Below are 13,223 nucleotides of genomic sequence, written 5' to 3' on the forward strand. Positions count from 1 at the left end.
AAGAAGCCTAAACACACAAGAGATACCTGCTGGAGGCTTCGTCCTTATCTTGTGCTGAACCGACTTAAAAACAAGAAGGGAAATGCTCACATGGCAGTCACTAGTGACATACCGGCCCGTCCTACTACAACTACTCTGGAGTCTATTGTAGTTGCTGTAGTGAGGGCCGAACTTGAGAGATATGGGCAGTTCCTGAATCAACGGGATACAGTCAACCCTAATTCAGTAACAGGTGGACAGCCAGTTACAAGTGGTTCTGGTGGAGCACACTCTACTTCCTTTGCTCATACAGGTAGTTCACATGCCATTGCAAATTATATTTCTACTACAGGTAAGGAGGGATCTCCTTGGATTATAGATTTTGGAGCTTCAGAGCACATGACCCATAGTTCCACTATCTTTTCCTCTTACCAGCTTTGTTCTGGCAGAGACGGAGTCTCCACAACTGATGGATCTCATGTTCCCATTATCGGGGAGGGGTCTGTCAAGATTAATGATTCCATTTCCCTTCCCTCTATCCTTCATGTTCCCAGATTGAGTACTAACCTATTATCTGTTAGTAGTTTGACTAAGAACCTGATCTGTTCTGTAATTTTTTCTCCTGGTCATTGTATTTTGCAGGATCTGGATTCAAAGAGGACGATTGGGAGTGGTCATGAAGTGAATGGAATCTACCTTCTAGATGTGCTTCCTCATCATCAGGGTCATCATGTCAACAGGTATAGTGACTCAGAATCTGTAAGTCAGATTATGCTTTGGCATAATCGTTTGGGTCATTTATCTTTTTCTTCTTTGAGTTTCTTATTTCCAAAGCTTTTTGAGTTTCTTAATTTGTTCAGTCTAGAGTGTGAAGGTTGTCAATTTGGAAAACATTATAGACATTCCTTTAAAGCTAGTAACAAAAGATGTTCATCTCCTTTCGGTGTTATTGACTCTGATGTGTGGGGACCATATCATGTTCTTTCTATGGGTGGCTATCGATATTTTCTCTTATTTGTGGATGATTTTTCTCGACATTCTTGGATTTACTTAATGAGATCTTGAGATGAGGTACCATCCTTGGTTCGACAATTTCATCACATGGTGCTAACACAATTTGGGATACGAATTAAGGTGTTCAAATCAAACAATGCTAGGAAATATTTTGAAAAGCACCTTGCTTCGTATCTGTTAGAATATGGTGTTGTCCATCGGAGCAGTTGTTCCTATAGTCCACAGTAGAATGGTGTTGCAGAGAGGAAGAACATACACATTATTGAGATTGCAAGAAGCATGATGATCACAACTACTGTTCCAATGCGGTTTTCGGGTGATGCAGTTCTCACAACTGTCTTTTTGATTAATAGGGTGCCCTCCCATATACTTGGATTCAGCACACCATTCAGTTTCCTTTTTCCTGAGGGGAGATGTTCCATATTCCTCTCAGGGTGTTCGGGTGTGTTTGCTTTGCACATATTCTTGGTCCTCACTGCTCAAAGCTTGATCTGAAGGAAAAGAAGTGTGTCTTCCTTGGATATGCAGAAAATCAAAAAGGGTACTGTTGCTATGATCCAGTTTCTAGGAGTCAGTATGTTACTATGGATGTCACCTTTTTTGAGTCCACATCCTTTTTCTCGAAGAATCCTTCTCAGGGGGAGTGTTTTGGGGGAGTGAACAATCTATTCCTCTTCCAGTTCTAGTTCTTGTTTCCACTTCTGTGTCTGATCCTCCTATGTCACCTACCTTACCACCTCCTTTGTGTCTTGCTTCTCAGTGCTACTCACGACAAAGACTTCACAGGGAGGTTGATTCCACTGCAGAAGAACAACTCACATCACTTCCTGTCAGTTCCTTGGAGACTCTAGATTCTGCTAACACGGCTTCAAGTATTCCTCTTGATCCCTCTACTGTTTCGGTTCCCATTGATTCCACTAATCCCATTACAAATAACCTGGACCTTTCTATTGCTATCAAAAAAGGGAAGAGAAAGTGTACTACTCATTGTATTTCATAGTATCTATCCTACAGTGGACTTTTTCCTTCCTACCGTGCTTTCCATTCCTCTCTTGACTCTGTATCTATACCCAAGGGTGTTAGTGAGGCTCTCTCCAAACCTGAGTGGAAGACAACTATGCAAGAAGAGATGGAAGCCTTAATTAAGAATCAGACATGGGAGACTGTGGATCTACCAAAGGGCAAGGAGACTGTTGGATGCAGATGAGTTTATACAGCCAAATATAAGGAAGATGGAAGTATAGAAAGGTATAAGGTCAGACTTGTTGCTAAATGGTAGATACAGACTTATGGCATTAATTACTTAGAGACCTTTGCACCAGTTGCAAAGATAACTTCTTTTTGGATACTTCCTCCTTTTGCGGCCACATACTCTTGGCCCCTGTTTCAACTTGATGTGAAAAATGCTTTTCTAAATGGAGATCTGCAGGAGGAAGTGTACATGGATCTTCCTGGTGGTTTGTACAATGATGCTGAAAAGGGGAAGGTATGCAGACTTAAGAAGTCACTTTATGGTTTAAACCAGTCTCCCAGAGCATGGTTTGACAGGTTCAAGAAGGCCTTGGTTGCATTGGGCTACACTCATACTCAATCTAACCATACCTTGTTTGTGAAGCGGAGGGGATCCTTGGTGTCAGTGCTAATTGTTTATGTGGATGATATTGTTGTTACAAGAAATGACCTAAGTGAGATTGATAGTTTGAAGAAGAATCTACATAGGGAATTTGAAATTAAGGATCTCGGAGAGCTTAGGTACTTCTTGGGCATTGAAGTTGCAAGATCAAAACATGGAATCTTTATTTCTCAAAGGAAGTATGTTCTGGATCTTCTACAAGAAACAGGGAAGCTTGGAACAAAGGCAGTTAATACTCCTATTGATCAGAATCACAGAATTAATACATCAGAAGGTGAATTGGTAAAGGACATTGGGAGATATCAAAGACTTGTGGGGCGGCTGCTGTATTTGTGTATGACAAGACCAGACATCTCCTATGCAGTGAGTGTGGTGAGTCAATACATGCATGCCCTACGAGTCCAGCATTGGGAGGTTGTTGATAGGATTCTTGCTTATCTAAAGGGACACCCAGGCAGAGGCATACTATTTGTTGATCATGGACAGTTGAAGCTAGAGGCTTATACAGATGCTGATTGGGCAGGATGCCTTGATGACAGGAGATCTACTTCAGGAGTCTACACCCTTGTTGGGGGTAACCTAGTCTCTTGGAGAAGTAAGAAACTGACAGTGGTTGCAAGATCAAGTGTAGAAGCTGAATACAGGGCCATGGCACATGGAGTTTCAGAACTTCTCTGGATCCGTTCCTTGTTAGGAGAGATTGGTGTAAAGGCAAAAGAACCTATGGTGTTGTACTGTGATAATCAGGCAGCAATTAACATTGCCCATAAACCAGTTCAGCATGACCAGACAAAGCACATTGAATGGATAGACATTTCATCAAAGAAAGTGTGACTTCTGGGGAAGTTTGTCTCCCATACATTGCTTTTGATTTGCAGCTTGCTGATGTTCTCACAAAAGGTGTTGCAAGGAACAAGCTGGAGTATGACCTACGCAAGTTGGGAATGTGCAACATTTACTCCCAACTTGAAGGGGAGTGTTGAGTTGGGCTAATTTCTAGTTATTAGGCCCAGTTATTTGTCTTTTAATTTGAAGTTATTAAGTTAGGAGGTTATTGGGCTTTAGGCCCATTAGTTTATGCTTTTTAAGTTGTGACTGTTCAACTACTTAAGTAGCTGCCCTACTAAGGGCATTCTTGTAATCTCTTATTCTTTTAATTTGAGTATATAATACAAAGAGGGGTTGGCGGCCTGAACTAATTCAATTCTGGTTGACATCCCACTCCCTTTTTCTTCTCCTCTCTTCTCTCTACTGCTGAAACTCTTCATCTTCTTCTTCTTTCTCTTCAGAAGGAATTCATCTAAAACTGCAATCAGTGGTTTCTACTGAACCTACAGAATTTCCCTAGGATTCATGGTTTTTATTCAAAAAAATCCATCACCTAGGTGAAAAGTCACCCATCTTTCACCATGCCTTGCCTTGTCACCTTTAAAACTATGCCCAAAAACCTCACCCTCTTTTCTCAAATTCAATTTTACAACTGGGGACGAAGTTATGAAAGTCCTACATTAATACCCTTCCACATCCCATCCGATATGGTGTTATCTCAACAAAAATGCTACCCATATTTCATTTTATTTATCTATCTGATATGTGAATGGTTATTTCAAGTGAATAATTTTCAGAGTTCTCACATTTTGTTATATATGTAAATAGAGAGTTTCACTCCCTTTGTTTAGTTGATGTTAAATCTTTCAAATGCCAAGAATGCCCCTATTCTTTTGCTTTTAGTCCCATAATTAATTAATATTATTTAAAAGAGAGTTTCAGTCTCTATTTTATTGACTCTTAGACTTTAGATTTCCACTTTTAACCCTGTTAATTTCATAGTTGTCTAGTCAGCACCTAGGCAACAAAGTGCTCATGGAGGGTTGCCTCTCTTAATCACCAAGATAATTTATACATGGCGCTATGAAATACTTTTATATTCTTTATTTTTTCAAAATATAACGATAAAATAGACATTATTAAACTAAAATATTCTTTTGGTGCATTCTGTCTTCTTGTTCTTCTTCCATCTTTTCTTTTCTTATTTTCCAACAGAAAAAACAGGGGTTAGAACCTTTTTTTTATGATTTTTTTTCTTTCTTCCTTTTCTTTTCAAGAATATGTTGATTTTCTATATTTGAATATGAAATTTATAATTTTTATGAAAATTATAGATAATTATTAATGGGTGGTGGTTTCTACTTGCTATGGAACCTAGGGAACTACCTTAGGATTCATGTTTTTTATTTTAAAAAAAAATCCATTGCCTAGGCAATGCCTAAGTGCCTGCCCAGGCGACTAGGTGACAAGGTGCTCCCTGTTACCTAGCCTCATCTTGGCACCTTGAAAACTATGGTTATTTTTCATCTCTCTCTCTCTCTCTCTCTCTTGTGCTAATGGATTGCACATGCAACATATGTGCCAAGTAGCTAAATGTTTTCATGTCTATACGATGCATCTATATGATTATATTCATGTAGTTATGCTTTCAGTATTTGAATTTTTATCTGCTTATTTTCAACACAACTCACTAATTCCAAGGTGAACTCTCTTGTTACATGTTTGTTAGATTAAGAACCTCTGGAACATTGTACCTGCAGAAGCTGGAGATAAGTTTCTAAGCATGCTCCCACCATGGCATACATATGAACGAATTGCTGAGTATTTTACATTTACATGCGGGGTTCAGCAAGTATACACAAATGTGAAAAACTTGAAGGTGCTCTCTTTAGATTTCTGTTTGCTTAATAATTGACAATGGTATTTTTTTTCTTACCATTGTGGTTACTTTTTGATAGGAAGATCTGAGACGCTATCAACCACACTATCTAATTTCTGTTCCTCTAATATATGAGACACTCTATAGGTACCTTCTAAGCCATGAAGCTGAAAGAATTTTAATGGACCTTTACATTTCAATTTTTCACTCTCTTGCTCCACCCCTCCCCACTTCTATTGCTTTATATTGCTGCTTCACACTTAGAGGTATGTTTACTAATTTTAAGAGATATAGAGAAGACAATCTTTTTCATAACTTGGAAGAAAAATAATTCCTTATTAGATAAACACAGATGCATTTATTAAGATGAAAAGGAGATGGATATGAACGTCCTGCAACCCTAAGAGAGGTATGTAAGACAATTAGCCTCTGCTAGTCCACAAAAGATACAGCTGGAAAGTGCAACATACATGCAAGGCTACCCTTGGTACAAAGTTCCCCATAAAACTCACTCCCAATTCCATCTTGGGAAAGATAGGCCCCAGACCAAAGCCAACTTCTATACTATAAACAAATTGCAAATAGTAATTGAATTAGAGTAAATGCTGATTATTTCTCCCCCTAGCCACCGAAGACACTACTAATGCCTAAAGCCAAGGTTCCCAATGAGTTAATAAAATTGGAGTAAGCATTGATGATTTCTACCCCTTGGCCACTGAATCCACTAGATATTTTAAGTAATTTTGTGTCAATATCCAATGAGCCTCTTTAATCATGAAATGTTCAATGTTGGTCTCTAATGGATGGATTCTGTTGAAACATATCCTAGATCATGAGAGATGCTTTATGAAACAAATGTAAAGTTGGCTGTCTAAAAAACTTGGAATGCTCTTTTTGGGAGGATATTCCTTTGAAGGTGAGATGCAAAGGCAAGAAGGGAATAGCATCATGAATTGCTAAAGAGAAACATTTGTCCCAATTTCTTAGATTACCATAGTTCATGTTCTCTTAGCTTTATCTAGAGTTTAGTCTTGGTTTATTTTTCAATTGGATGTGAAGAATGTTTGTCTTCATGGTTAGTTAAAAGAGATAGTCTATATGAAACTTCCTCTTGGATGCTACAACGATCCTTCTCTAGTTTGCCAGTTGAAAAAGTCCTTATGTGGGGTGAAGCAGGCCTCCTGAACATGGTTTGAATGATTCTGAGATGTCACTGTTGCTACTGGATACAGTTAGAAAATCCAAAGAACCATCCTTTACCAACCTTGTGATTCGGTCAACACCGATGTGGCCAAGTCGGTAGTGCCACAGACACGTGGGATTAACTGTATCACGGGCTCTCTTCTTGGGGATTTCAGCCGATGTAGTTTCGGTTATGTTAGTTTCTAGAGAAGGATGTAGAACATAGAGACCGTTCTCCAGTTCCCCGTATGCGATGAATCTATTGTTTCTTTTAATAGTAATCGTATTACTAAAGAAGACAGAATAACCATCTGCACACAGTTTTGAAACAGAAATCAAATTTCTTCTTAAGTTTTGTACTTAAAGACAATCTTTCAGTACAACTTTTCCTTCTCTAAAAATTAACTCCACGGTTCCTATGGTCGCGGCTTCAACAGTTGCAGTAGTCCCCAAGTAGAGTGTGACTTCTCCTTCACTCAGCCTTCTGCTTACCTTGAACCCCTGCAGTGAGTTACACGCATGAGTTGAAGCCCCGGAGTCAATACACCAGGACGCAGAAGCTACCAATAAATTGGTTTCTATAACACAAGTTTCGAAATTACCTTTCTTGGATTCCAGGTAGGCAGGACAATTCCTTTTCCAGTGGCCGGTCTTCTTGCAGAAGTGACAGGCATCCGATGCTTTGTCTTTCTTCTGCCTTTTGCCCTTGGTGGCTTTCTTCTGAGGCTTCTTTACCTTCATCTTTCTCTTGCCCGTTTTGCTAGCTTCAACAAGCATAGCTACAGGCTCATCCTTTTTAATCAGTTCTTCAGCTCTTTGCAACCTATTGCTAAGCTCTTGTAAGCTGACATTCAGCTTGTTCATGTTATAGTTCATGATGAACGGATTAAAGGAAGGAGGCAAAGAATTAAGGATAGCGTCTATCTGGGTTGCGAGGTCCAGCCCGGATCCAAGAGCCTCCAATTCGTTGATGTAACCCATCATCCGAAGACAATGGTCGTGAACTTGTCGGCCCTTGGACATCTGAGCGGTCATGAACTGCTTCAAGACCTTTTGCCGAGTAGAACGATTATGCTCTTCATACATCGTCCTCAGGCTGTCCAATATGTCCATGGCAAGTTCGATCTGATCGAACTGCCTCTGTATTGGGTTGTCCAAAGAGGCGATGATGTAACATGAGGCTAGGGAGTTTTTCTCCTCCCATTCCAGATAGTCTCTCCTTCGGGCCTTAGAAGCCCCGTCTCCCGGACGCTCTGGGGCAGGATTCTTTGCCACTTTGTCCAGCTTTTCAGAAGCTAGGACCAGCATAAGGTTCCTGTACCAGTCGGCGTAGTTTGGGCCCTTAAGCTTGTTGTCATCAAGAAGCTTTGCAAAAGATCCGTTTGCCATTTTCTGATAAAAGAGCAAAGATCAGTCTACAACCTAATTTGATTCATGTTCATTTCATAGATATGGCTTTTAATCTACGATCCATTTCCATTTATTCATCTCTGAGATTTCCCTCCTTTCTCAGTGATGGAGACTACGGGTTGTCTCTGGAAATGTGGGAAATCACATAGGGTGCATGGAGCCAACTGTTTCAGCTGCATAGCCCCACCACCTTTCTGTGAAGGATCATATCCACTCATCATATGAGTTTTCCATTTGGCCTCTGTCAAACAAGGTTCAAAGCCGTTTTCAGGTAAACCTTTTTGCTCGAAGTCAAACGATTTGACGACAGAGTCCAAACGAATGTTCCAACTTCTAGAAGCTTGCTTAAGTCCATAAATGGATCTATTAAGTTTACATACCATGTTTTCCTGACCCGCAGCTATGAAGCCTTGCGGCTGCTGCATATAGATATCTTCAGTAAAATCTCCATTCAGGAATGCAGTTTTGACATCCATTTGCCAAATCTCATAATCATGGTATGCTGCTACAGCTAGCAGGATCCTAATGGATTTAAGCATAGCCACTGGCGAAAAGGTTTCCTCATAATCGATGCCCTCTTTCTGAGTGTACCCTTTCGCCACCAGACGAGCTTTGAAGGTCTCAACCTTACCATCGGGGCCCTTCTTCCTCTTGTAAATCCATTTGCAACTGATTGCTTTTACCCCAGAGGGCGGATCTACTAGAGTCCAGAATCCATTGATCTCCATTGAGTCTATCTCTGCTCTCATGGCCTCCACCCACTTCTGGGAATCTATGTCCAACATAGCTTCCGTGTAAGACACGGGATCCTCCTCACTAGTCAAGGTTTCCACCAGGTAACTATCCTGGTCATAACCATAACGGACTGGTGGCCTGGATACCCGAGTGGATCTTCTAGGTTGGTCACTACCTGGAACATGTGGGACATCTCCCACTGCTCCTGAACTCTCCTCATCAAGGACTATTTCCTGACGATGGGTGTACAGGATGTATTCAATTTCTAAGAATTGGGCATTTCAACTACAGAACACTTTCTGCTCACTTGGGTCATAGAATAGGTAACCTACAGAGCCTTTTGGGTAGCCTACAAATAGGCAACGACTGTTCTTGGATTCCAACTTGTCTGCACTCGTTCTTTTAACGTGTGCTAGACAACCCCAAATCTTCAAGTGTCTGACACTTGGTTTCTTTCCGGTCCAAAGTTCATATGGAGTATTCGGAACCAATTTGGTTGGAACCCGATTCAGCACATAAATCGCAGTCTCTAATGTGTAACCCCAAAAGGATGTGGGTAACTCTGAGTGTATGAGAAGCGACCGAACCATATCCAATAAGGTCCTATTCCTCCTCTCCGAAACACAGTTAAGTTGTGGTGTGGCAGGAGGAGCTAATTGTGATACTATCCCATTGTCCTTTAAGTAGTCCCTGAATTCGTCAGAGAGATAATCGCCACCTCGATCTGATCAAAGGGCTTTAATTTCTCTCCCTAACTGTTTCTCGACCTCTTATCTAAACTCTTTGAACTTTTCAAAGGATTCAGACTTGTGTTTCATTAGGTACACGTAACCGTATCGTGAAAAATCATCTGTGAAGGTGATGAAATACACGTATTGATTTCGTGTCCTAACACTCAGGGGACCACATACATCAATATGTATTAGGTCAAGTGTGCTTGTACATCTTTCAGGCTTACCGTTAAATGGCCGTTTCGTCATCTTGCCTTGTAGGCAAGCCTCACAAGTGGGAAGATCTTCTACAGTTAGAAAATCCAAAGGACCATCCTTTACCAACCTTGTGAATCGGTCAACACCGATGTGGCCAAGTCGGTAATGCCACAGACACGTGGGATTAACTGTATCACGGGCTCTCTTCTTGGGGATTTCAGCCGACATAATTTCGGTTATGTGAGTTTCTAGAGAAGGATTTAGAACATAGAGACCGTTCTCCAGTTCCCCGTATGTGATGAATCTGTTGTTTCTTTTAATAGTAATCGTATTACTAAAGAAGACAGAATAACCATCTGCACACAGTTTTGAGACAGAAATCAAATTTCTTCTTAAATTTTGCACATAAAGACAGTCTTTCAGTACAATTGTTCCTTCTCTAAAAATTAACTCCACAGTTCCTATGGCCGCGGCTGCAACAGTTGCAGTAGTCCCCAAGTAGAGTTTGACTTCTCCTTCACTCAGCCTTCTGTTTACCTTGAACCCCTGCAGTGAGTTACACGCATGTGTTGAAGCCCCAGAGTCAATACACCAGGACGCAGAAGCTACCAACAATCTGGTTTCTATAACACAAGTTTCGAAGTTACCTTTCTTGGATTACAGGTAGGCAGGACAATTCCTTTTCCAGTGGCCGGTCTTCTTGCAGAAATGACAGGCATCCGATGCTTTGTCTTTTTTCCGCTTCTTGCTCTTAGTGGCTTTCTTCTGAGGCTTCTTTGCCTTCCTCTTTCTCTTGCCTGTCTTGCCAGCTTCAACAAGCATGGCTACAAGCTCATCCTTTCTAATCAGTTCTTCAGCTCTTTGCAACATATTGCTGAGCTCTTACAAGCTGACATTCAGCTTGTTCATGTTATAGTTCATGATGAACGGATTAAAGGAAGGAGGCAAAGAGTTAGGGATAACATCTATCTGGGTTGCAAGGTCCATCCCGGATCCAAGAGCCTCCAGTTCGTTGATGTATCCCATCATCCGAAGACAATGGTCGTGAACTTGTTGACCCTTCGACATTTGAGCGGTCATGTACTGTTTCAAGACCTTTTGTCGAGTAGAACGGTTCTGCTCTTCATACATTGTCCTGAGACTGTCCAATATGTCTTTGGCAAGTTCGATCTGATCGAACTACCTCTGTATCGGGTTGTCCAAGGAGGCAATGATGTAACACCGGGCAAGGGAGTTTTTCTCCTCCCATTCTTGACAGTCTCTCTTTCGGGCCTCAGAATCCCTATCACCCGGACACTCCGGGGCAGGATTCTTTGCCACTTTGTCCAGCTTTTCAGAAGCTAGGACCAGCATAAGGTTCCTGTACCAGTCAGCATAGTTTGGGCCCTTCAACTTGTTGTCATCAAGCAGTTTTGCAAAAGATCCATTTGCCATTTTCTGATAAAAGAGCAAATATCAGACCACAACCTAATTTGATTCATGTTCATTTCATAGATATGGATTTTAATCTATGATCCATTTCCATTTATTCGTCTCTGAGATTTCCCTCCTCTCTCAGTGACGGAGACTACGGGTTGTCTCTGGAAATGTGGGAAATCACATAGGGTGCATGGAGCCAACTGTTTCAGCTGCATAACCCCACCACCTTTCTGTGAAGGATCACATCCACTCATCATATGAGTTTTCCCTTTGGCCTCTGTCAGACAAGGTTCAAAGCCGTTTTCAGGTAAACCTTTCTGTCCAGTGAGTGCTTACCCATCATATTCGTGAACGCCAAGGTACCATGAGAGAGTTCCCATTTTCTGGTGAAGCCTCTCCCACATCGGTCTATGACGCCCCTATCATCTTATGAAACACTCAGACAAGCCCAACAGCAAATGGATAGCCCATTTTCTGGTGCGTTTCCTCATTACTGAAAGACCCATCCTCATGCTAATGATGGAAGGCCTTTAGAGAGTTCATCATATGAATCTCCCTATCACATGCACTCATATTAGCTGGAGGGAACAAAATTACGCCCTAGTTTGATTTAGGTCAAACCAAAGTGGCTCCCATTGACTTTCATAAAGCCAGATTTCGGTGGGCCTAAATCGGATAGGGTTCCGCACGTAACCTCTTGATGAGGTGTGAGGCCCACCACTGAGGGAGGTCATCCAATGACCAAAAGGGACACCATGGCAATGATGTGCATTCAGCCATGGTGTGCGCAAGAGCCACTGTCGAATGAGCATGGGCCAAGTGCTTATGGCCCATGTACGTAGCACATCACACATCCATACATCACATGCAGGGATAAATTGATCCAATCAATTAATTATCTGTAAGGCCCGTTGGAAGCCCGTTAAAATTCCATAATATTATCTAGGTATATGGGCTGAATTAGGGTTACCCAGTTCGGCCCATATAGCTTGGGCTTTTGCAGTTTTAACTATTTAAAACTGGGCCTTTATAGGCTGGGCCGAATTAACCATTTAATTAAATATCAATCCTTAGGCTCATTAGTGGGAAATTAGGGCTGACTTTCAGCCTTGATTAAACCCTAGAATTGGTCCAAACAGTTTGAACCAATCTCGGTTCGAATGGGTCGAGGGTTTGATTTTTAGTTAAATCCTTAATTCAAGAAAATAATCTGAAATTAAATACTGATAAAAGAAGAAAAACAAGAATCAGTCAATCAGGGCTGTTCGCACAATCCATCCTACAAAACAGAGGTTAGATCATAGAATGCAGTTTCACAAACTGCAAATCGCAAATGGCGTTTCTCCCATCTGCGAAATCTCCTTCTTCGCGAATTCTCCTTTTTTGCGCCGCCATCTTCGATCCAAAATAAAAAAAATAGAAATCCTATTTCTATTAATAATTACATCAGATCGAATACCTATACATTGAGTCTAGAGAAAAAGAAATATTTACAGACCCAAAAAATAATTCAAGAACTACAAAGTCGCAGGTTCCCTGCGCAAACCAAGAATTCGATCTCATCTTGTACGAACAGCCCATAAATCAAGAAAATTATAAAGAACAATTCTAAATAATAATCAGATTTATTTAAAATTAATTTCAGATTAACAAATTTCCCAAAACCCATATTTGCGCAAATTGGGTAGAACGCCTTCTCCCTAATTGCACAGGTTCAGATCTGAAACAGAATGGTTCATGATTTGAACCATGGCTCTGATACCACTGAAGGGATGAGAGATCCATCCCATGGACGCCCAAAGATTGCGGAATAAGGGGCGAATTTCAAAAATTTTTCTCTCCCTTCAACTGGGAATCACATTCCCTATTTAGAAAATCATATTTTCAATGATCATTCTTGAACCTTAAACTGAACCAGATCTGAACCAAAAGGAATAGGAGAGAATTATACCTGATACGGAGAAGTAATATCTCCCAACGAAGGTGTTCACGCCCAAGGAAGGATCCAAAGACTGCTCCCACTGAAAATGGCGCAGTGCAGGATGGAGCAGAATCAGTAGTGTTCTTCCCCAAGAACTCTGTCCTTCGCAAGAATCAGTAGAATGGTACGTGAGCACAACTTCCTTTCAATCCTTTCTCAAAGAACTGATGTCAAGATCCAATCTTGACTTTCTCCCACAACTGGAGATCGAACTGGCAAACAGGGCGGCAAGAA

The 13,223-nt window shown here is 41.0% G+C and overlaps 1 protein-coding gene across 3 annotated transcripts in view; it reads left to right on the forward strand.

The window, feature by feature from the left end:
* Nucleotides 1–13,223, forward strand: part of LOC148874540 (putative acyl-activating enzyme 16, chloroplastic) — a 133,132-nt gene that overhangs the window by 77,186 nt on the left and 42,723 nt on the right. For all 3 annotated transcript variants that reach the window (XM_088963650.1, XM_088963651.1, XM_088963652.1), the window contains exons 7-8: nt 5,184–5,333; nt 5,413–5,480. In XM_088963650.1, the coding sequence (XP_088819776.1) occupies nt 5,184–5,333; nt 5,413–5,480 (218 nt within the window). The remainder of the gene's footprint in view (nt 1–5,183; nt 5,334–5,412; nt 5,481–13,223) is intronic.

This window comes from Nelumbo lutea, chromosome 1 (assembly GCF_056320005.1).
Source record: "Nelumbo lutea isolate HS-2025 chromosome 1, American lotus-T2T, whole genome shotgun sequence".
Classification (NCBI taxonomy): domain Eukaryota; kingdom Viridiplantae; phylum Streptophyta; class Magnoliopsida; order Proteales; family Nelumbonaceae; genus Nelumbo; species Nelumbo lutea.